The sequence below is a fragment of the Nomascus leucogenys genome, chromosome 5 (assembly GCF_006542625.1).
Source record: "Nomascus leucogenys isolate Asia chromosome 5, Asia_NLE_v1, whole genome shotgun sequence".
Taxonomy (NCBI): domain Eukaryota; kingdom Metazoa; phylum Chordata; class Mammalia; order Primates; family Hylobatidae; genus Nomascus; species Nomascus leucogenys.
The window spans coordinates 98661167-98687428 of record NC_044385.1 but is presented as its reverse complement, the minus strand read 5'-3'; the positions used below and the strand labels follow the sequence as shown (position 1 = coordinate 98687428).

The 26262-nt window shown below is 38.6% G+C and overlaps 1 protein-coding gene across 3 annotated transcripts in view; it reads right to left on the bottom strand.

Moving 5' to 3' along the window:
- The window catches only part of PIBF1 (progesterone immunomodulatory binding factor 1), a 225706-nt gene that overhangs the window by 42698 nt on the left and 156746 nt on the right, over positions 1 to 26262 (bottom strand). For all 3 annotated transcript variants that reach the window (XM_030813487.1, XM_003257435.4, XM_030813486.1), the window contains one exon: positions 7337 to 7467. In XM_030813487.1, coding sequence (XP_030669347.1) covers positions 7337 to 7467 — 131 coding nt within the window. The remainder of the gene's footprint in view (positions 1 to 7336; positions 7468 to 26262) is intronic.

The window sequence follows — 26262 nt, the reverse complement described above, 5'->3', positions numbered from 1 at the left end:
GTTTGATTTTCAATTTCTGGCCTGGCATGGTGGCAATTATCTAATGAATGATTACAATTTAAAAAAAAGACAAAATTTGTGAGGGTAAAACTAACAAGAATTGTTTTAAATAGGTAAAAACATTTTTTTTTGTTTTTTTTTTTTTTGAGACAGAGTCTCGCTCTGTCGCCCAGGCTGGAGTGCAGTGGCGTGATCTCAGCTCACTGCAACCTCTGCCTCTGCCTCCTGGGTTCAACTGATTTTCCTGCCTCAGCCGTCTGAGTGGCTGGGACTACAGGTGTGTGCCACCACGCCCGGCTAATTTTTGTATTTTTAGTAGAGATGGAGTTTCACCATGCTGGCCAGGCTGGTCTCGAATTCCTGACCTCACACGATCTGCCCACCTCGGCCTCCCAAAGTGCTGGGATTATAGGCGTGAGCCACTGTACCTGGCCGGTAAAAACATTTTTAAAGTTCTACTTAAGTTCTACTTTAAGAAAATGGAGGCACGGCGCACTGGCTCATGCCTGTAATCCTAGCACTTTGGGAGATCGAGGTTGGAGAACTGCATGAGCCCAGGAGTTCGAGCCTAGTCTGGGCAACACAGAGAGACCCCATTTCTTAAAAAAAAATGTTAACCAGGTGTGGAGACATGCACCTTTAGTCCCAGCTACATCAAAGGATGAGGTAGGAGGATCGCTCGAGCCCAGGAGTTTGAGGGTGCAGTGAGCTATGATGCTCCACTGTATTCCAGCCTGGGAGACAGAGTGAGGCTCTCTCAAAAATAAATAAATAAATAAATAAATAAATAAATAAATAAATAAATAAAGGAAAGCCACTAATTTTTAGAATAATATTTGGCAGACTTTTTTTTTAAATTCAAGAAACAGTAGTAGGCATTCTGCAGCAACTGCTAATTCAAAGGACTTAAGAGGGAAAGCCCACATTCTTCTCTTTCCAAGTAATCGAGAAGGAAGCATCATAGTTTGTCCTCTGAGGAGACGGACTAGATGCAATTTTGACTTCTGTTCCCAACTGTGCCACTGACTCAGACTCAAATGTGTGCTGTAAAGCATAACACATACCACCCCACTGAACCTCAGTTTTTATATCTGTAAAAGTAGAACATAATACTCACGTATGTCAAAGGGCTATGTGAATGATTATATAAAGTGTTGAACTCATAAAACTCTATATAAATGTTATACAGTATTACTAATTTAGATAAAAAAATAGGCATCAGAGTAAAACAGTAATTAAACGCCAGTAAAGGTAAGCAGCTCAGCTGAAAAACAAACTGACTTTTAGAGTTAGGCGCCAGAGATCCTACAAGAGCTGAGGAGTTGAAAAGAACAAAACGGTATAAAGGAAACTGAGTGCCATGTTCTGCTAGAGTCTCCAAAGCATGGTAAGGATCACATGTTTCTCTAACTCTAGAATTCTAACTACCTCTTTAGCTGGAATCACTTTGAAGGCAAAATATTTTTCAAATTTAAATATCCAGTAAATAGGACTAGGAATTTTTAAGGAACATATATGTGTCTATGTTAATATACACGTACACTTAAAACCACGGTATATAAGCATATACTCACATTCAGTGCATACACACACACACACACTCACTCTCTGTCTCAAATATCAACAGGCTCTTCTAAAGAATATGTAGTGTAATCGGAATGGAATGTCGAGGTAATTAAAGGATTTTGACTGGATAATTCTTTACAAATGCTTTTATATTGTCATGTTTAACTTTTCAAAAATAAAGTATTCTATAATTAAATAGCAAAACAACCGTATATACATGGAATAAATGGTGGGGGGATAAACTGGCTTGCAGAACAATTATGTTGTATCTGTAAGACATGAGTTTATTACAAACAATGTGGACTTCCCAGACAATATTGCTGTGATTACAATATCTGGGTATATATTTTGTCTTCTTTATAATATACTCGAACCACAGGGAGACAACCTTTAACATGTGCATCTCTAAAACTGAATATGATGATTATTATATTCACTCTTCTTCTACTATGTAGTTACTCAATAGAATTTTAGTCTTCATAAGACATTTCATAACAGTGGAAACTTACCTTTGAAAATACAAAGCTTCTATGAGTGACTCATAAAACAACTATAAAACAAATCTCCTTATAAGCACATCTATCTTGAATGGTATATTACACCCGTAATTGTTCAATTCACTGTTAATTATTACTTAGAAATTCATGTTTATGGCTCTGTTTCACCTGCAATATGAAAACATTTCTGATATATTGTTCCTTAACTTCCTGGATCAATATACTCTGGGGTAGCTTTGTAAGAGAAGTTGGTAATGTAGTCTTATCTTTAACTACCAGTTAAGAATAAACTGAGAACTGACAACAGGCAAAGAAAATTATGCTAATTATTCTCTTTCCAAGCTTCCTTCCTTTCTGAAGTAGAGATCAAACTGTATTACGCAGAGTGTCTCTTGTGGCTTGGTGGAAGAAAGTTAACAGTACTACTTTTATAATAAAGTATTACTTTAATGATAGGGGAATTTAAAGCAGTTAATAGTGACATCTCAAATGTTAGCTTTTAATGTGTTTATGATGATTTCATTTTAGTGCATATTTACTCTAGCCTTTCTAGAAATTGAATATATTGTATAAATAGTTGATTTTCAAGGGGTAAGTATGGTATAGTGGTATTGTTTAATTTTCTAAGAAAAGCATACAATTATTCAGTTCTTCAAAGAGTTTTTATTGAATTAGAAAAACATTTAAAAATCATCAATTGATGTAAATATTTTTTACAACATCAACACCTAGCAATGAGGAATAGGAATTTTACTGTTTGTTTTCTAAGGAACATAATAACTTGATAATGCTTTTGGATGGGTCATCATTAATGTTTAAATTTCAAATAAAAGACAAGGGGAGGGAAGTAACATTTACTGAGATTCTCCTAAATGCCAAAGCTTTATATACGTTCCTTAATTTAATTTTCACAACTACCCCTTCAGGTTCATATTAATATCTAATTTTACAGACACATTTACCATAAGGAGAGAAACCAGCCTGATGTGTATTTAAAGCCCAGGATAATTCCACTCTAGGATTTGAAATGCCATCTGCTTAGAGGAGGGATGAAGGAATGTGGGTAATACAGAACTGTGATCTATCCTACCATATCTGAATTACTGGCCGAGCTGACTTTTTAATGGCATTGTTACATCACAGCATTTCATTCATGTAACCAGGGTACACCTATAGCAACATCTCAAGTGTCGTAATTAAACTACTGAAAGTATTAATAACTTTTCACTTTAGAAGGTAGTTGCTTCAATTAAGAATAAGATTTCATATCCTGTGAATTATCAGTTCAGAATGTACTAAAATATCACACAATGAATTTAAGAAACACAAGACAACATTAAAGGACTCATGTTTAGTACAAAATTTTTCTTGGTAATTAATTCCATAAATGACATGGCCTTTATGAAAACTGTTGCTGTTATTAAGGGAGTCTTAATTTTTGTTGAAATTCAACATATTTTGAGAAATGTTATTTCTCATTTTTAATATAATTTTCAACCAAAAATTTGTTACATGTATGGTAAGTACTAAGAATGGCAAACATTTATTGAACACTGTTGAATATAATGTTTAGGCACTATTATATCTGTGTATATTATGAAGATTATATCATTTATTCCTCAGAATAACCCTATCAATCAGGTGCTGTTAGGACCACTCTCATTATTTTTATTTATTTTTATTTTTTTGAGACAGAGTGTTGCTTTGTCACCCAGGCTGGAGTGCAGTTGCTCATTGCAACCTCCACGTCCCAGGCTCAAGTCATCCTCCCACCTCAGCCTCCTGAGTAGCCAGGACTACAGAAGCGTGCCATTACGCTGGCTAATTTTTCTGTATTTTTTGTAGAGACAAAACCAAACATGGTTTTGCCATGTTGTCCAGGCTGGTCTCGAATTCCTGGGCTCAGGCAATCTGCCTGCCTTGGCACCACTCTCATTTCACATATGAGGAAACTGGCTGTACTGTGCAATACCACAGCCATTGGCCACTAGGGCAATTAAAATTATCTTTAATTTTAATAAAATTAAAAATAAAATTAAAGATAATTTAAACAATTTAATTTTAATAGAATTAAAAATTTAGTTCCTCAGTAACAGTAGCCACATTTCAAATGCTCAGGTTGGGTGTGGTGGCTCATGCCTGTAATCCCAGCACTTTGGGAGGCCAAGGCCAGCGGATCATTTGAGGTCAGGAGTTCAAGAACACCCTGGCCAACATGGTGAAACCTCATCTTTACTAAAAATACAAAAATTAGCCAGCTGTGGTGGTGGGTGCTTGTAATCCCAGCTACTCGGGAGGCTGAGACAGGAGAATCACTTGAACCTGGGAGGCGGAGGTTGCAGTGAGCCGAGATCGCACCATTGTACTCCAGCCTGGGTGACAAGAGTGAAACTCCGTCTCAAAGAAAAAAAAAAAAAAGAACAACAACAAAACCCCAAAACAAATGCTCAACATCTATATGTGGCTATGTGGCTAGCTAGTGGCTACCATACTGGAAAGCACTGATATGGAATTTTTTTTTTTTTTTTTGGAGACAGAGTCTGGCTCTGTTGCCCAGGTTGGAGTGCAGTGGCGCAATCTCGGCTCACTGCAAGCTCTGCCTCCCGGGTTCACGCCATTCTCCTGCCTCAGCCTCCCGAGTAGCTGGGACTACAGGCCCGCCACTACACCCGGCTAATTTTTGTATTTTTAGTAGAGACAGGGTTTCACCGTGTTAGCCAGGATGGTCTCGATCTCCTGACCTCGTGATCCGCCTGCCTCGGCCTCCCAAAGTGCTGGGATTACAGGCTTGAGCCACTGCGCCCGGCCAGATATGGAATATTTATATCATTATAGAAAGTTCTATTGGACAACAGAGGTATTAGAGAGTTTAAATTACTTGCCCTAACTCAAAGCTAAGTACTGAGGTGAATTTGAAAACTTCCTTTTAAGATCTGTTTTTTAAAAAATTTTATTATAGAATATTTCAGAAGAGAAAATATGTAATAGCAAACCCTGATATATCTATCACCCCGCTTCAACAACGATCAACTCATTAAAGTGCTACTTTTAATCACTATGATACACTATTTTTTTGATCTCTTCCTTATTTTAGCTAAAGAAATATTATCCCTGATTCAGAATAGAACATAGAGGGGCAGTATAACCTAATGGTTAGGAGAACAGAATTAGCAAGCAGACAGATATAAAATTGAATTCTGACTCTATTACAATGTTGCATGTTCTTAGAAGACAAGTTGCTTAATTTCTCTATGGCTGAATTTGTTCATCTTTATAATTTTCTCCTACAGCTAGCTATTATTTTCTCTATATTAAACATTTTAAGCTACCTTAATTCTTAGTAAAATAAATAATCAAATAAATTTGTTTGGAGATAACTGTGAAAGAAGTAATTTTTTCCCTCAAGATTTTTATATACCTCCCCATCACAAGAATATAATGGTAAAATAAGACATACAAAAGATTCAAATTTTAAGGCCAGGCACGGTGTCTCACACCTTTAATCCTAGCACTTTGGGAGGCCGAAGTGGGCAGATCATGAGGTCAGGAGTTCAAGACCAGCCTGACCAACATGGTGAAACCCTGTCTCTACTAAAAATACAAAAATTAGCTGGACGTGGCAGCATGTGCCTGTAATCTTAGCTACTCAGGAGGCTGAGGCAGGAGAATCACTTGAACCTGGGAAGCAGAAGTTATAGTGAGCAGAGATCACATCATTGCACTCCAGCCTGGGTGACAGAGTGAGACTCTGTCTCAAAAAAAAAAAAGATTCAAAATTTAATTTTAATTTTAATTTTTTTTGAGACAGAGTCTCACTCTGTTGCCCAAGCTGGAGTGCAGTGAAATGATCTCAGCTCACTGCAACCTCCGTCTCCCCGGTTCAAGTGATTCTCCGGTCTCAGCCTCCAGAGTGGCTGGGACTACAGGCATGCACTACCATGCTCAGCTAACTTTTGTATTTGTAGTCGAGACAGGGTTTCACTATGTTGGCCAGGCTGGTCTAGAACTCCTGACCTCAGGTGATCTGCCCGCCTCGGCCTCCCAAAGTGCTGCGATTACAGATGTGAGCCACTGCGCCTGGCCATAAAATATTCAAATTTAACAGAAATATGTAACATAGGCAGAAAAAATTCTATTTGGGGTTCTTTCTTCAATTTCCCTAAGATAATCAGGTGCCCAGTGAATTGTGAAAGACATAATTTCTATTGTCCCCAAGAACTATAGAACAATTAATTTATTATTGTAGGTTGTATACAGAATTTTTAACTTTAAAATTAATCTAGAAACAAACTTATTTATTTTGACACATTTAAGGTATAAACGTGCTTCTAAATTATTTAAACAAATAATAAAAAATTAAGAACAGGAATAAAGTTCTAGACCAATTATTTTGGTGGGGTAGAAACGAAAGAAGGTAATTATTGTGATTCATTAAAAATAACACTTATACTTTGGAATTAGTTACCAATAGTTTTATATTTTTGTTTGCATACTTTAAGAAACCTGGATTTAACAACCATCTTCTCCTTATTGTTTTCCAATTCCTTGATTTAACCATTTCTATTCCCACTTAATTCTCTGCTTTTACATTTATAATCAGTTAATGATTTACCCATAAAAATCTAAATTATTCCTACAATCTTACAAATCTAATAACTAAGCAAACTAACCATCTATCCATAAGTAAAACTGTTTCATTTACACATATCTTCCTTCTTTAATTTCAGTTTAAAAAACCAAAATGGTCATAGCAAATTTTTTTTGGATAAGATCTCATACAAAAACAAATTAAGGAAGTGAAAGAAATTTATTTATTTACACTTAAAAGTTACTTTCATGTAAAAGGTCAGAAGAAAAGCCTAAAAATTCCTTGGAAAAATAAACATAAATCTAAGTAACTATAAATTTGTTGTTGTTGTTGTTTAAAAAGCCATTTTAACAACACAAATGGCATCTGGTTTTATTCCTCCTCTCCCTTTGGTCAATCTATACCACACTAAAGAGTTCTAGGGAAACAAGGACCAATATCAGTTGTGTCCTCTAGGATAGATGGAATGTTATGCTCAGAAGTGTAACATTGTTATTTCCATGCTAAGACATCTGATCACAGGTGGAATGTGAACACCTGATGTGATGTGACCTTATTCATTACATTTAAGACCGCCTTCATTATTTAAATTTTCTGTTCATGATTTACAACCCAAATTCAGCTACAGCAGCAATATGGTAACAATGTTTTTATTATTCAAATAAAAGATTTGTAGATGGTTTACCTGACATCTTTCTCAAGTTGTGCAATAGATTCCGTCAGTGAATCAATTTTAGAATCTCTCTGACGCACTGATTCAATGAGATACCTGTAAGGCTGTTGAGTCTGGTTTAATAGCGAATTGGCTCTGTCAAGCTAAAGAAACACAGGTTTCATTAAAATCTAGAAAATGTGACAACAAAATAAAATCATTCAAAATACTCTAGCACAAATATAGTACAGAAATTCCTTTGACATGAATTATTCTGAAAAGCTTTTCCTGTGTAAATTTGAAGGTTTTAAGAGTGAATCAATATAGCTATTCTTAATAGCAACTATAAACAATAATTTTTTTGTTTTGTTTTGTTTTGAGACAATCTCGCTCTGTCACCCAGGCTAGAGTGCAGTGGCACGATCTCGGCTCACTGCAACCTCTGCCTTCCAGGTTCAAGTGATTCTCCTGCCTCAGCTTTCCGAGTAGCTGGGATTACAGGTGCCTGTCACCATGCCCCACTAATTTTTGTAATTTTAGTAGAGATGGGGTTTCACCATGTTGGCCAGGCTGGTCTTGAACTCCTGACCTCAGGTGATCTGCCCGCCTCAGCCTCCCAAAGTGCAGGGACTACAGGTGTGAGCCACCTCGCCTGGCTGAAAAAATTTTAAATAAAATATTAATAGCAATTTTGAGAATGCATAAACTTAAATTTTCTTAGTATTTGTCTTGGTCTGAAAAGCTATATGACATAAAATATATCTTTTTAAAATGGAAACACAGCTAAAAGTTAAAATCTTTTATTTCAGCTTTACTTCTACTAAAAATACATCATAATTCAATAATTTTTTCATTTCTTCTTATTCCCTTGTTTTAAAAATACATAATTTATATATCCAAATCATTATGTATAAATTTTTGACAAATGTGGTTTAAAATATAATGTAAAATTTACCATTTTAATCATTTGAAAAGTGTACAATTCAGTGGCATTAAGTACATTCATAATGTTGAATAGCTACCACTTCTATTTCCAGAACACTTTCATCAGCCCATATGGAAACTCTGTACCCATTAAACAAAAACTCCCCATTTTCTCTTCCCTCCTGGCCCTGGAAACCTGTATCTTGCTTTCTGCCTCTGTGAATTTGCCTATTCCAGATATCTCACATAAGTGGAATAATACAATATTTGTCCTTTGCTGTCTGCTTATTTCACTTAATGTGACATTTTCAAAGTTCACCTATGTTATATCATGTATCAGAACTTCATTCCTTTTAATGGTAAATAATAGTCCACTGTATGTTTATAGTACATTTTGTTTATCCATTGATCTCTTGATGAATACTTGGGTTTCCACTGTTTGGCTATTGTGAATAATGCTGCTATGAACATTGGTGCACAAATACCGTATATCTTGAGTTCTTGTTTCACTTCTGTTGGGTAGCTACCTAGAAGTGGAGTAGAACTGTTAGGTCATATGGTAATTCTATATTTAACTTTTTGAGGAACTGCAACGGTTCCACAGTGGTGATACCATTTTACATTCCTACCAGAAAGAAATTTGATTCCAATTTCTCCATATCCTGGCCAAAGCATGTTATTTCACGTGCAACTGGGCATTTGTATATCTTCTTTGGAGAGAAGTCTTCCCAAGTCTTTTGTTTATATTTTAATTGTGATTTTTCTTGTTGTTGTTGTTGAGTTGTAGGAGTTCTTTATATATTCTTAATAATAGTCTTATTAGATATGTAATTTGCAAATATTTTCTTCCATTTTATGGGTTGTCTTTTCACTTTCTTGATAATCTTATTTATTTATTTACTTACTTATTTTGAGACGGAGTCTTGCTCTGTCACCCAGGCCGGAGTGCAGTGGTGCGATCTCGGCTCACTGCAATCTCCGCCTCCTGGATTCAAGAAATCCTCTTGCCTCAGCCTCCTGAGTAGCTGGGATTACAGGCGTGTGCCACCATGCCTGGCTAATTTTCATATTTTTAGTAGATACGGGGTTTCACCATGTTGGCCAGGCTGGTCTCAGATTCCTGACGTCAAGTGATCTGCCTGCCTTGGCCTCCCAAAGTGCTGGGATTACAGGCATGAGCCACTGGGTCTGGCTGATAATCTCCTTTAATTCACAATTTTTTATAATTAGGAAGTTCAATTTATCTATTTTATGTTTTTGTGCTTGTCCTTTTGGTGAAATTGCCAAATCCAAGGTTATGATTTTCTCCTACGTTTTCTTCTATGAATTTTATACCTTTAATGCTTAAATTTAGGTCTCTGATCCAGTCTGAGTTAGTTTTTGAATATGGTGTAAGGTAAGGGTCCGACTTCATTCTTTTGCATGTAGATACTCAGTTTTACCAGCCCCATTTGTTGAAAAGACCGGCTTTTCTCCATTAAATGGTCCTGGCACTCTTGTTGAAAACTACTGGCCATATAGGCAAGTGTTTATTTCTGGGCTGTATTCTATTAATATTCCATGGGTCTTTACGTCCATCCTTATTCTAGTTGCACACTGTTTTGCTGACTGTAGCTTTACAGTAAGTTCAGAAATCTGGAAATATGAACCCTACAACTTTGTTTTTCCTTTTAAAGATTGTTTTGGCCATTTAGGGTTCCTTGAAATTCCATATGAATTTTAGGATCAGTTTTTCCATTTCTGTAAAAAATGCCATTGGGATTTTGATAGGGACTGAATCTAATTTGTAGAATGTTTTGGGTAGTATTATAATCCTAACAACATTAAATCTTCCAATCCATGAATATGGGATGTCTTGTGTCCATTTGGTTAATTTATTCCTAAATGTTTTCTTCTTCCTTTTTTTTTTTTTTTTTGAGACAGGGACTCACTCTGTCACCTAGTCTGGAGTGCAGTGCAGTGGCAACATCATGGCTCATTGCAGCCTACCTCCTGGGCTCAAGTAATCCTCCCACCTCAACCTCCCAAGTAGCTGGGACTACAAGCATGAGCCACCACGCCCAGCTAATTTTATTTTATTTTTTATAGAGACAGTCTCCCTATGCTGCCCAGGATGGGCTTGAACTCCTGAGCTCAAGCAATTCTCCTGGCCTTGGCCTTTCAAAGTCCAGAGCCATCATGCCTGGCTGTATTTTTTTCTTTTGGATGCTATTGTACATGGAATTGTTTTCTTAATTTCCTTTGTCAGACAGTTCATTGTTAGTGTACTATATACAATTTTATGTTGTGCCTTTTCACATAACTTATACCAGAATCATTTTTCTAGATTGTTAAGAGTATGGTATTTATATTATTAGCTGTTACAAAACTGCCTACCAAAGCCAATGTATCATAATTTACACTATGTATAGTAATAGACACTTAGAATGTTATCAATTATAAGTCAGTATAAACAATATATAAAAATTTACATAATTTATGTTAGCATAAACAATATTACAACAAATCTTTTCAGTGCTGTAGTTTTTTTTCTTAAGTTAGTATTTGCTTTGTTAATTTTTTTTTCAGAATAGAAGACACACTAGGCTAAGGGGTATGACTATTTAATGCTCTTAACACACAAGACAAAAGTTTTCTCCCAAAGGATTTTTATCAACTTATATATACTCAACCATAGTTTTAAAAAATTTACTTGTTTTTGTTATTTTTTTTCCTAAGCAAATGGTAATTGTGTGTCGCTACAAAACTAAAGAAAGCATTATCAGTGTCAGCAAGCTCCTACTTTGGTATATAATGAGTTCTTGAAAAAGGTATTCTATAGTTGGATAATCACAACAAAATGGTGGATATCTATTGTTACGGTGAAAGGGTAAGGAAGCGGGTATTTATTACACAAAACAAAATGACAGAATTCCTAACTATTCTATGACCTTTAGATACTCTTTGGCGATAAACTTCTAGCCTTTTATATATGTTTAAACATTTTTCCATGCTTTTTGTCGTAATTGTTAAAAAGTTCCATTAAAGATTTGCTGTTTTCCTGGGACGAGAAATGATTTGTATTTTTTTCCTCAAATGAATTATGTTCATGAGATCGATATACTTTTAAAGTATTAAGACCTTTAAGAGTATACTTTAGCATATCAGTTTTTTGGTTTTCCACTCATTTTAATAAAATAATGAGTGATTAGAAGCCCAGGAGCTGAAGAAGCAGGGAACAGTGGTATGGATATAGTGGAAAGTATGGTGGGAGGCAGAAAGAATCAAGGATAGTAATGAGAACATTGTTAAAATGATCAGCCATGAGGTTGGCTGGGTAAGGAGGACACTGAAGCCAAAAGGGGGCTGACCAACTGTTAGAGGATGTCTGCTTGCACGTAGAGAACTATTCTGTAAAAGCATTTATTCATCTAAATTGTACAGGAAATTTTCTGATAGCTATATTAACTACAGCCCAGGAAAAAAAAATCCTCAAAAAATAAAAAATAAAAAATAAAAAAAGAAGGAAATGAACAGTGAAAGAAAAGAAGACTACTTTTTTGGGAGAACACATTTCATTACAGTGAAAGTGAAGCCATAAAGAAAAAAATACCATGAATAGTTTCTATAGTTTGGGTTTCAGCATGTTTTTTTCTTTGCTTTGGTAATCATTTTTTAAAATCTATTACAATGTCACTGGAATCTTATTAGTTTACTAAGTTACTTTATGAACATTCAAATACGCAGCTGGACAAAAATAAAACTAAGTTCTACTAACCTGTATAACCAGTTTCTCTAGTCAATTAAATCAAACAGTTGCTCTGGCTTTGTTTTCACAGAACTGACCCTAACTGAATAAACTGAACTGACAAGTTGCTTTGTGTTTCAAAGTGCAGAATAGTTCAAGTGTGTGTGTGAGGAAAGGGTGGCAGGGAATAACTAAGAATATTTATGAATTTTAGTTAACTTCTGTCTAGAATGAGCTGTTTAAAACATACCAAATCTAATTTCAATTGCACAAAACATACAGCAGCAGTCTCAATTATTTTAGTTGCACAAAACATACAGCAGCAGTCTCAATTATTTTAGTTCAATTTTTTCATGAAAGTAGTTACATATATATTAGGTTTATATATATATATATATATATATTTTTTTTTTATTTTGGGACAGGATCTCACTCTGTTGCCTAGGCTAGAGTGCAGAGCCACAGCTCACTGCAGCCTCGACCTCCCAGGCTCAAGTGGACCTCCTACTTCAGCCTCTTGAGTCGCCAGAACCACAGGCATGCACCACCATGCCCAGCTAAAGGTTTTAATATTATAAACAAAGTTAAGGGCCAGAAGCCTTACTTTCAAAAGGTATACTTTAACATAAAACCTATAACCTCCTTACTCTGGATAATAAATACTATGATAATGCTGTTAGTGTTACAGATATATTTCTTTATAAACCTGTCTGTAAGCTTCTAAATCCCTAATGTTGATTTTCATTCGTCAGGAAAAAAGTACATATCTCTGAATAAAAAGTGATGCTAATCTCCATGTTTGAAATAAACGTAATTTATTAGAATTTAATTCCTTCAATAGAGTTTTCAAAAATCTTTCTTTAACTATAACAATTATTATTCAAAAAGTTTTGCAATTGCTCACATTGCCTATTGTTAGTAATCTTTTCCTTATAGGAAAGCCTTAGTAATTAGTGACTCAGGAATCATATACGTAATAAGTGACTCTAGATAAAACCCATGACACAACATTTTACAGAAGTGTTATTCTTCCTTTGTTTCAATAACCTGTACATATGATTCAGAGAAAAGTAACACCTGATTAAAACATCATTATATCTTTTGATTCAAATACTAATTTAACTTAGATGAGAACCTAAAATTACAAATATTCTCTTAAAATTCAAAAAAACTAATATAAAGGTGACTACATTTTGCTGCATGTTGTTCCTACATGTGGAGTTTTTTTCCTTGGGGAGTTTACTTTCACAGAAACTAGAAATGAAGTTCTTTACTGCCAGGAATAAAATGAATACTGCTGAGTGGAATTTAACATTGAGTTGCTTTCTGTCTATAAAATATATGCAAGTGATACTTTCTAGCAGTGGTGGTAGTTTGTACAGAATCAGTCACATATCCTTGCTTAATCTTTTTAATCGTGCTAGGAATGAAAAAATGCCTGCTTGAGGTCCAACAGGGGGGCAACACTTTGGTACAACTTCTCTATGTTCTCAATTGCTGGGGAAAATGTAAAAAAAAAATAGTGATTTCTGGCTGGGCGTGGTGGCTCATGCCTGTAATCCCAGCACTTTGGGAAGCCAAGGTGGGTAGATTGCTTGAGGTCAGGAATTTGAGACCAGACTGGCCAACATGGCAAAACCCTGTCTCTACTAAAAATACAAAAATTAGCCTGGTGTGGTGGCGCATGCCTGTAATCCCAGCTTCTTGGGAGGCTGAGGCACAAGAACTGCTTGAATCCAGGAGGTGGTTGCAGTGAGCCGAGATCACGCCACTGCACTCCAGTCTGGGTGACAGACGAAGACTCTGTCTCAAAAAACCCAGAAAAACAAACCAAAAAATAAGTGATTTTGGGGTCCTACTAGTGATTCTGGTGGGCCCCAGTCCTGCTGAATCAAAATTTCTCAGGGTTGGGTCTCAGATTCTGATAATCAGCCAGATTTGAAGAATACAGTCCTAGTGATCTTGGACTTGATGTAGGCCACTCCATCCAAACTAGTACGTAAATCATTTTACATCTTGAACTTATAATCCTCCCCACTAATACCAGTTCCTTCTCTCATGTTCCCACGTGATTACATTATCATCTTTAACAGGGGTAATATTTAACTGATACATTTCAACCAATTAGAATACTGGTGAAACTCTGTGTGTCAGGTATGACCTCTTTGTCGCTGGATTACAGGCAGGTCTCAGGAGAGCAGCCAGGACAGATGAGACTGTGGTGGAATTGACAGTGGGATCTTAGTGTAGAGCTATTTACCAGTGTTTCTGCTAGTATTTTATTATGTCAATAATTAAAGCAAGGACATGGTAGTTGATTATCAGCTCCACTTTTGGTCTTAAGATCCACAAAGTATGGTCCAAGTAAGAAATTCATGAATGGGATGTTAAAATACTTGAGAGTAACCAGCATGGAAGTGATGACTGAAGTCACTGAAGTAGATAGAACTGCAGAACATTATTACTTCAAATTGTGGCCCTGCATTCCTTTTTTTGTTTTTTTTTTTGTTTTTTTTTTGAGATAGGGTCTTGCTTTGTCATCCAGGTTGGAGTGCAGTGGTGGAATCATAGTTTACTGCAGAGCTTGTTAAAAATCCAGATTTCTGGACTTCATTCTAGACTTACTTAATCACAATCTCTGAGGGCAGAATCTAGAAGCCTGTTTTACATTTTAAACAAGAATCTTAGGTGATTCTTTTTTTTTAAGAGGCAAGGTCTTACTCTGTTGCCCAGGCTAAAGTGTGGCGGCATTTCAGCCTCAAACTCCTCAGCTCCAGAGATTTTCCCACTTCAGTCTCTCAGGTAGCTAAAACTATAGTGCATGCCACAACAACTGGCTAATTGTTTTTTTTCTTTCTTTCTCCCCGCCCCCCCCCCCCCCCCCCGCCAAGATAGGATCTCACTCTGTTGCTCAGGCTGGAGTGTAGTGGCGCAATCATGGCTCACTGCAACCTCTGTCTCCCAGGTTCAAGCAATCCTCCTCCCACTCCAGCCTCTCAAGTAGTTGGGACTATAGGTGTGCACCACTGCATTCAGCTAAGATTTGTAATTTTTTTTCTTTTCTTAGAGATAGGGTCTTGCTATATTGCCCAGGCTGCTCTTGAACTCCTGGCCTCCAGTGATCCATCTTGGCCTCCCAAGTAGCTGGGCTTAGAATTTATTTATTTTTTTATTTCAATAGCTTTTGGGGCACAGGTGGCGTCTGGTTACATGATTAAGTTCTTTAGTGGTGATTTCTGAGATTTTGGTGCACCCATCACCTGAGCAGTGTACACTGTACCCAATGTGTAGCCTTGTATCCTCCACTCTGCTCCCACTCTTCCCCATGAGTCCCCAAAGTCCACTGTATCATTCTTATGCCTTTGCATTCTCATAGCTTAGCTGCGACTTGTAAGTGAGAGCATATTATGTTTGGTTTTCCATTCCTGAGTTACTTCACTTAGAATAATGGTCTCCAACTCCATCCAGGTTGTGTGAATGCCGTTATTTCATTCCTTTTTATGGCTGAGTAATATTCCATGGTATATATACATACCACATTTTCTTTATCCACTCATTGACTGATGGGCATTTGAGCTGGTTCCATATTTTTGCAATTGTGAATTGTGCTGCTATGAATATGAGTGTGCAAGTATCTTTTTCGTATAATATCTTCTTTTTCTCTGGGCAGATACCCAGTAGTGGGATTGCTGGATCAAATGGAAGATCTACTTTTAGTTCTTTAAGGAAGCTACAAACTGTTTTCCATATTGGTTGTACTAGTTTACATTCTCACCAGCAGTGAAAAAGTTTTCCCTTTTCACCACATCCATGCCAATATCTATTTTTTTTAAATTTTTTTCATTAGGCCATTCTTGCAGGAGTGAGGTGGTATCACATTGTGGTTTTGATTTGCATCTCCCTGATAATTAGTGATGTTGAGCATTTTTTACATGTTTGTTTGCCATGTATATCTTCTTTTGAGAATTGTCTATTCATGTCCTTAGCCCACTTTTTGAATTTTTCAATATTGTTACTGCAAAACCTAAGAATTTTCTCTTTCTCTCGCCTTTCTTCCATTAAATATTTATAGGCTAATTACCAGATTGTAAGATAATATGCTAAAGGTAGAAACTGTCAAGAAAAGCCTGCTGTATAAATTTGGCCACAAAGCAATCTAGAGAGATGGTGAATTCTAGTACTCAGATGGCTGACAAAGTCCAAGGATAGGTAGGAAGAAAAGTAAAACCAGGAGGGGCTTGACAGATTGGAAAAATATGGAAGGGCTTTATGAGACAGGGACTTGTAATGAGTCCAAATAAAGTACAAATTTAGTGGGAATGAAAGAACTAGGAGAGCTGGAAGGAAAGGAGATTAGGGTTAGAGAACAGAATTTGAGTTCAAGTGTTTGCAACTTCTTTCTCCTTCAAAGCTACCTTTGAGAAATTAATTTTAATGTAGTTCAATTGTATAACACTGCTGATTGGGATGTGTGTGTGTGTGTGTGTGTATGTATGTGTGTGTATAAAGAATTTGCATTGTGATTTTCAAATAGCTCTCAAATGAAAAAAATTATAGTCACTCATGAGTTTTCAAGGAACAACCGGCAGGTAAAAAATTTAAACAATTACCTTATTTGTTTGACGTATAAACAGAATATAATTTATAAATAAGTCATTGTTTTTCCCACTTCAGTGGTGGTTGGCATTTGGTAATGTGTACATACACACACACAAACACACACATTTATATGACCTGGTATTTGCACCTATACAAGCATGATTTAAATAACAAATACTAGCATACTGTCTAGATCCATATTAACTGAATTTTTTTCCAGAATGAACCATAACCGAGACTTCCTGGATTAAGCACTTGGCAAGGTTAGACACAGAGCTACTACTACAATGAAAGTGAAATGTTTTGTCCATGTAACGAATCAGCCATTCATATGGAAGATAAATGTCCAACATAATTAAAATATTACTTTACATGTAATTCCATATCAGAACAACCTCAAAAATAAGTAACAGAGTGATAACAGTTAATAATAATTTCTGAGCATCTGCCCTCCCAACTCCAGGTCCTATCTCCATTGCTCTGTTTCCTTCAATCCTAGAGGTTCCAGGTGGCTCTGCCACAGCCTCTGTGGCTCTGTGACCTGCAGATACTGGGAGTACTGTAGGGAGGATACCAAGACATGATGGTGGACTGGAGACAGTGTTAGCATACCTCTCCTACTTGGAAAAACAAAGTATGTGTAGAGATTCACACTGTGAACTTTTTTTTTTACAAGAAGCAACACAAGAATTTAACAGAAGAACTGAAAAAACCCACAGATCCTTTAAAAGAAGTGGTGGCAGCAGCCTACACTGTGAACCAGATGGAAAACTCTGAATCTCCAGAGCATAAGATGGGGAGACTCAGCCACCAGAACACACACTCCCACAGCAGAGCTGGGCAGCCCAGGCCACCTGGGAAGGCCTTAACCCTACTCAGTATGGGAGCCAATTTAGTGAGCGTGGAGAATACGTGAGAAGGAGTGGCATCAGGATGTGCTTTGCATGCACTACCAGATTCCAGTGGGGATGGAGGAAAGCCATTCCTGATCCTACCTCACAGAATTCTGCTCGGTAACTCAGGCTGTAGTCACAGATTGAAAAGAGCTCCTGAGATTTGCAATATGATTTTAAGTGGATACTAACCCTGTTGGCCAGAACCACGGGGCTGGCATGAAGTGTGCTATAGTGCAGAAGCTGGGCGCCCCTGCTTCACAGGTGGATAGGGAGGGGCATGGCCTGAAAGCCTGGTTTCTATCGCTGGCAGGAAGGCTTACTGCTTGGGGCAGTTTTGTGTTCTAAGTGTAGACTGCCTGGAACACAGCTAGCTGCTGTTAGCAGAATACTGCGGGTATGGGACTTGCTGTGCCAAGCGCATGGGAGCTGAGTGGGCCTTACTGCCTCCTACTACTCCCCCCTGCTCCCACTCCCTGTGTGGATTCTTCTGTGCACCAGAGGCAGCTCTGCTCCTCTCTGGAACACCACCCCAGTGGCCAGAAAGCTGTTCTCTGATCCCCACTGGGGACACTGCTTGTGCTTGTACCTGGGGAGCCTGAGTGAGGACTTGCCTGGTCCAGCCCTCATCGGGCTTTGCCACTGTATGAGCCCTGGTAGCATAACACAACGGACAGGGATATTTGGAGGCTCCATAGCCCTGCCCATTGCCTGAGACCCCAGAGTACCTGCCCGGGGTAACATAAGGCAAGCACAAATTCTACTACTACCACCGCACCTGGTACTCTTTTGCAAGCACCACCTCCTGGCTGGTAGCCAGGCACAGCCCATTATGACACCTGAAGGCAGAATAACACAGCACCCAGGAAGGAGAAAACTTTTGCGTGCCCTCAGCTGTTGCCATTACCTGCATCACCTTGGCTAACCAGGAGGTCTTGAGTCTGTCCATGTGCCCAGTACATTACTGCTACTGCTGGCATCTGAGAAAGCCAACACTAAGGTTATTTGTAACCAAGGAAATCTCAGAGTCTACGTCACTCCTCTCCTACCCCCATCAGAACTGGTGCTGGTACCTGCTGCTGGGAGAGTAGAGGACAGGTCACATCACTGGATCCTTGGCAGATATTCTCCAGTACCATCCTGGAGTGTGGGAGTCCCACTGAGCAGCTAGACCCAGAGGAGTAGCAGGATTCACAGTAGTCTGGCCCTCTAGGTAAAGGGGGAGTGCCGCACATTACAGAGGCACCGTGTGGGACAAAAGAAACCAGTCTGCAGGCCTTGAATCCCTGAACTTTCCACTTGTGGGAAGTTTTTTTTCATCAGAGGCACAGGTGCAGTGCTGGGCTGATAGGGGAAGGTCTACATGGAACATCAGTATTCCTGCAGATGAAAAGAGACGCCTTTCTGATTTGCACAGCTGGAACAGTAGGTCAGGAGTGTGCCTGGGAGGTGGATTACTTTCCTGTTGGCCTGGAAGGAGAGCTGTGGTGGCTCCCTCCCTTCTCCCTGAAAAGACCTCAGTGCATTTCATAGACCTTTCCCAGCTGCTTCTGTCAAGGCTGGGAGCTCTGCTCACTATTAAGCATGGCATTTATCCACCTGCTTTAGTGGAAGCTGGTTTTTACCTATGGGCACCTCCTACTGGCCTGAAGCTTGCACTGTTCAACCATGTGAATAAAATACTGGGGATTTTTTTTTTTTTTTCTTAAGGGCACATCACTAGGGAATGAGAGAAGCTTCATGAGACCTCTGCCATTCCAGCCCCACAGGAGACAGTGAACCTGCTCACAAATCCAGCATATCACTACTATCACCAGCATCTGAGAAAGCCATTGCACAAAGATTCTCTACAACTAAGGAACTCATACAGAGTCTTCACACTGAAAACACTGAGTCAAAGCTAGGTAAGAAACCATAAAGTCACATCCCCAACGAGTAAAAAAAAATTAAAAAAAAACTCAGTTGAATTAGAAATAAATAAGTTCCTTCTCACTGGGGTAGACAAAATAGTCTACCCCAATGAGAAGAAAACAGAAAAATAATTCTGGCAATATGAAAAAAACAGGATTATATAATACCCCCAAAAGATCACCACAGCTCTCCAGCAGTGGATCCAAACCAAGATAATACTAGATAAATAATTTGAAATACCAAATAAATAATTTAAAAGGCTAATAAGTTACTCAAGGAGATATGAGAGAAAGGTGAAAACCAACATAAAGAAATTGAAGCTGGGCCGGGCACAGTGGTTCACGCCTGTAATCCCAGCACTTTGGGAGGCCAAGGCAGATAGATCACCTGAGGTCAGGAGTTTGAGACCAGGTTGGCCAACATGGCAAAACCCTGTCTCTACTAAAAATACAAAAATTAGCTGGGCATGGTGGTGTGTGCCTGTAATCCCAGCCATTTGGGAGGCTGAGGTGGGATAATCGCTTGAACCTGGCAGAACGGCTTGAACTGAGGAGACAGAGGTTGCAGTGAGTCGCGATTGTGCCACTGCACTCCAGACTAGGCAACAGAGCAAGACTCCATCTCAAAAATAAAAAAAAAAAAAAAAAAAAGAGAAAAGAAAAGAAAGAAAGAAGTTAAAAGAAATTAAAGCTGGATGCAGTGGCTCATGCACCTGGGCAGGCCGAGGCAAGCGGCTCACTTGAGGCCTGGCCAACATGGCCAACAAGACCAGCCTGGCCAACATGGTGAAACCCCATCTCTACTAAAAATACAAAAATTAGCCAGGTTTGGTGGTGCACGCCTGTAGTCCCAGCTACTCGGAAGGCTGATGCATGAGAATTGCTTGAGCCCGGGAGGCAGAACATGGGATTTTTAGGGCAGTGAAACTACTCTGTGTGATAACATAATGACAGACACATGTCATTATGCATCTGTCTAAACCCCATAGAATGCACGACACCAGCCAGGCATGGTGGAGTCTTCCTAACTTTTGGCAACTGCTGTTTTACTGACTCCATAGTTTTGTCTTTTCCAGCATGTCATATAGTTGGAATCATACTGTATGTAGCCCTTTTAGATTGTCTTTGCCTATTTTTAAACGTTACCTTTTCTCTTCTGTCCTGTTTTTCCACCCTTTAGATATTACAAGACACAATCTGTTTTTAAAAAAATAAACCCCTGCATTTTCTGAGGAAATATTTCAATGAAAGTTGCTTTATTTAGAACTTAACATTTTACAAATGAGGACACTGAAACCAAAGAAGTTAAAAAACTTTTCCAAGTTTACATAGCTAGTAATTGCCAAAGCTGAGATTTGAATCCAGTGAGTCTGGTTCCAGAATCATGTTCAGGCAATACTTGTTACTGCTTCCCAATAACAGAAAATAAAGCAATATTAAAAATAACCCAGAATGTGAACACAAAAGAATCCCTCTCCCCTATGACCCAAAGATAAAGAAGGTGTATTAAAGGCACATGCATGTGTGCACTGATGTGTGTGTACACAGGCACACACACGAATGATAAATAAATGTGACTAATTATCCACAAAGAAATATGTTTCACAACCATTCTTCCATACTAGAGATATCTGATAGCTTTTTGCCTGAATACCTACATTCATGCAGCATCTATAGGTCTAATGCCTTTTTCCTTGCTGATTGGCCACTTTCAGAAGAAACTTAAAAACCATGGCACTCACTTTGAGCCTCCTACATGCCCACTGGGCTGGGAACTACAGGCAGGATGAACTGTCCACAATCCTCTCCATTGCTTGTTTTTCTTCATATAACCCATCAGGTTCTAAATGAGTATATATTTCACTTGACAAAAAATCTCTGTTTCTCCCCAACTCCAGTATGAGCACCAAAGGGCAGGAATTTTTGTGTCTTATTCACTAATCATCCCCAGAACCTAGAACAAATGCCTGGCCCATAATAGGTACTCAATAAATATTTGTTGAAAGAATGAATTTGATATTAGTACTGCCTAACACTAAACAAACATTATTACTAAATATACTTTATTTCTTATGATGAGCTAAATGGCATGATGGGCTACAACAGTTTACAGTAACAGTACTTTTATAAGTTATTCCAAGGCAAGTGCTCTGTGTATAAAAAGCCATAAATAAACAAATTTATTTGAGAAAAAGTAACACGGTTGCTGCAATGGGAATTCTTGCTATTTATTGCAGTTCCTCAAGAACTATGTAACTGAGTGATTAAAATGTTAACACATAAATAGGAGGCCTTCAAAAAAGTCAACAAAGTTCAAAATAAGATTTTTCAAAGGAAATCACTATTGAATTAGAGGGGTACCTTTTTTTGAAGACGTGGTCTAAACACCTCTCTAGATAAAGAATGAAAGTATTGGAGTTCTCTGAGTCTTAGCCATATAGCTGTATTATAAATAATTCGGAGGAATAGAGTACAGACTAGAATTATTCAAATTTGTAAATGATACTAATTCCAACCAACTAAGAAAACCACAGACAATTTGTTCAAGATTGCTCAAAGGGGCAGAAAAGGGACAGGCCAAAAATATGGGGATACATAACAATTATTTCAGCAGTACACAGTATTAATTCAAAATGATACAGAAGTTGGATTAGCTTGCTCCTATACATAGCAGACAAACACGTCTAGGAAGTATTCTAGGTATTTATACAACAGTCACACCAGATGACTCCATATTTCTCTAGCATCCTTTATATTCATTCTTACTTTTTCACCTTTCTTTTTCAATTCTAAAACTGATTTTTCATGAAGGCTTCCATAAGATGAAAATATTACACATTTATCCAAATGAGTGTTTTCACACATAGGTTGCAAACAGTGTTAAAAAAAAATAAGAAATAAAAAAAGAAACAGAACAGAATAGCAACTAATAGAATGTACTGCACTTGGTAAGGATATTGTTTCAGATACACACACACAAATACACAACACATATTTGGGCACTGGGTTGCTATGTAAGGTATACACTTCATACTATAGGTCATGATCAAAAAAGTGTGAAAGCTATTTGTCGGCTGGGCGCCGTGGCTCACGCCTGTAATCCCAGCACTTTGGGAGGCCGAGGTGGGCAGATCACCTGAGGTCAGGAGTTCGAGACCAGCCTGGCCAACATGGTGAAACCCTGTCTCTACTAAAAATACAAAAAATTAGCCGGGTGTGGTGGCACACACCTGTAATCCCAGCTACTGGGGAGGATGAGGCAGGAGAATTTCTTGAGCCCAGGAGGTGGAGGTTTCAGTGAGCGGAGATTGTCTAGCCTGGCTGACAGAGCGAGATTCTGTCTCAAAAAAAAAAAAAAAAAAAAAAAAAAAAAAAAGACAGCTATTTGTCTAGGTAGTAGTTACATTTTTAATTATAAAGGATTATATTTACATACAAATCAGCCCCAATCTTCCAAATCAGTCTCAGGTCAACTTTGTGGCCAGTTTTCCAAAAGCTTAATCACTTAGTGAAAATGTGATTTCAAGAATGGTCATACCATGTATTACAGTATTCAGTATGTTCTCTGTTTTTCTTCTTCAATATGTTAAATATAACTAATAACACATCCATCAGGAACCTAAGAATAGACTGATTGTATTTGAATCATTTTTGCAAATTCTTTGATTCTTCTTTGATATACTTGATATGGTTAGGCTTTGTGTTCCCATCCAAAGTTCATCCTGAACTGTAGTTCCCATAATCCCCACGTCATCAGAAGAACCCGGTGGGACGTATTAATCATGGGCATGGTTACGCTCATGCTGTTCTCGTGATAGTGAGTTCTCACAAAATCTGATGGTTTTATAAGGGGTTTTTCCCCCTTTGCTTTGCACTTCTCTTTGCTGCCGCCATGTGAAGAAAGACATGTTGTTTGCTTACCCTTCCACCATGATTGTAAGTTTCCTGAGGCCTCCCCAGCCCTGTGGAACTGTGAATCAATTAAACCTCTTTCTTTTATAGATTAGCAGTCTCAGGTATGTCTTTATTAGCACATGAGAACAGCTTAATACAGTAAATCAGTACTGGGTAGTGGGGCACTGATGTAAAGATACTTGAAAATGTGGAAGTGACTTTGGAACTGAATAACAGGCAGAGGTTAGAACAATTTGGGGGGCTCAGAAGAAGACAGGAAAATGTGGGAAAATTTGGAGCCTCCTAGAGACTGGTTGAACTTCCTAGAGCTTTGACCAAAATGCTGATGGTGATACTGACAAAAAGGTCCAGGCTGACTGAGGTAGTTTCAGATGGAGATGAGGAACTTCTTGGGAACTGGAGTAAAGGTCACTCTTGCTATGCAAAGACACTGGTGGCATTTTGCCGCTGCCTTAGAGATCTGTGGAACTTTGAACTTGAGAGAGATGATTTAGGGTATCTGGGGGAAGAAATTTCTTTTTCTTTTTTTTAAATTATACTTTAAGTTTTGGGATACATGTGCAGAACGTGCAGGTTTGTTACACAGGTATACATGTGCCATGGTGGTTTGCTGCATCCATCAACCCGTCTATATTAGGTACTTCTCCTAATGCTATACCTCCCCTAGCTCCCCACCCCGAGACAGGCCCCAGTGTGTGATGTTCCCCTCCCTGTGTCCATGTGTTCTCATTGTTTAACTCCTACTTATGAGTGAGAACATGTGGTGTTTGGTTTTCTGTTCCTGTGTTAGTTTGCTGAGAATGATGGTTTCCAGCTTCATCCATGTTCCTGCAAAGGACATGAACATTTTTATGGCTACACAGTATTCCATGGTGTATATGTGCCTCATTTTCTTTATTCAGCCTATCATTGATGAGCATTTGGGTTGGTTCCAAGTCTTTGCTATTGTGAATAGTATTGCAATAAACACATGTGTGCATGTGTTTTTATATTAGAATGATTTATAATCCTTTGGGTATATACCCAATAATGGGATTGCTGGGTCAAATGGTATTTCTGGTTCTAGATCCTTGAGGAATCGGCACACTATCTTCCACAATGGTTGAACTAAATTATACTCTGGGGGAAAAAATTTCTAAGCGGCAAAGCATTCAAGAGGAAGTAGAGCATAAAATTTGGAAAATTTGCAGCCTGACAATATGATAGAAAAGAAAACCTCATTTTCTGGGGAGAAATTTGAGCCTCTTGCAGAAATTTGCCTATGTAACAAGGAGCAAAATGTTAATTGCCAAGACAATGGTGAAAATGTCTCCAGGGTATGTCAGAGACCTTCACAACAGCCCCTCCAATCACAGGCCTGGAGCCCTAGGAGAGAAAAATGGTTTCCTGGGGCCAGGCCCAGGGCCCCCCTGCTCTATGCAGCTTTGGGACATGGTGCCCTGCATCCCAGCTGCTTCAGCTCCAGCCATGACTAAAAGGGGCCAATGTACAGCTCAGGCCATTGCTTCAGATGGTGCAAGCCCCAAGCTTTGGCAGCTTCCACGTGGTGTTGGGCCTGCAGGTGGGTGCACAGAAGTTAAGAACTGAGGTTTGGAAACCAATGACTAGATTTCAGAGGATGTATGAAAACTCCTGGATGTTCAGGCAGAAGTTTGCTGCAGGGGCAGAGCCCTCATGGAGAACCTCTGCTAGGACAGTGTGGAAGGGAAATGTGGGGTTGGAGCACCCACAAAAAGTCCACATTAGGACACTGCCTAGTGGAGCTGTGAGAAGAGGGCCACTGTCTTCCAGACCCCAGAATTGTAGATCTACTAACACCTTGCACTGTCTGCCTGAAAAAGTTGTAGACACTGCCAGCCCATGAAAGCAGCCGGGAGGGCGGCTGAACCATGCAAAGCCACAAGGGCAGAGCTGCCCAAGACCGTGGGAGCCCACCTCTTGCATCAATGTGACCTGGATGTGAGACATGGAGTCAATGGAGATCATTTCAGAGCTTTAAGATTTGACTGTCCTGTTGGATTTTGGACTTAACATGGGGCCTGTAGCCCCTCCATTTTGGCCAGTTTCTCCCATTTGAAATGGGTGTATTTACCCAATGCCTGTACCCCCACTGTATCTAGGAAGTAACTAACTTACTTTTAATTTTGCAGGCTCATAGGTGGAAGGGACTTGCCTTGTCTCAGATAAGACTTTGGCCTTGGACTTTTGGGTTAATGTTGGAAAGAGTTAAGACTTTGGGGGACTGTTGGAAAGGCATGATTGTGTTTTGAAATATGAGGACATGAGATTTGGGAGGGTCCAGGTGCAGAATGATATGGTTAGGTTTTGTGTCCCCATCCAGATCTCACCCTGAATTGTAGTTCCTAAAATCCCCATGTGTTGTGGGAGGGACCTGGTGGGAGGTAATTAATCATGGGGGCAGTTACCCTCATGCTGTTCTCATGATAGTGAGTGAGTTCTCACAAGGTCTGATGGTTTTTGTAAGGGGCTTTTCCCCCTTTGCTTGGCACTTCTTGCTGCCACCATGTGAAGAAGGATGTGTTTGCTTCCCCTTTCACCATGACTGTAAGTTTCCTGAGGCCTCCTCAGCCCTGCAGAACTGTGAGTCAATGAAACCTCTTTCCTTTATTGATTACCCAGTCTCAGGTATGTCTTCATTAGCAGTGTGAGAACGGACTAATACACTTGCCAACCTAATGGAAGCTCACTCAGTTGGAGAGCTTCTTTCAGGCCTCAAGAAGTCTGGACACACTGGCCAACTCAGGGGCTTCATGTTCTGGAAAGTCCAGTTAACCCAAGCAGAACTTCTGTGGTTTCATAAAGTGCTATGACTGGCATTAAGTAGGCTCTCAAAATTACTAGCTATTCTTATTTACACATATATATTCATATAATCATTTTTGTTATATTTACTGAAAATTGATAATAGACTATGATATCATTACTCTTAAATGTTTCTATTCATTTTTGTCTTATGTTATTATTATTGCT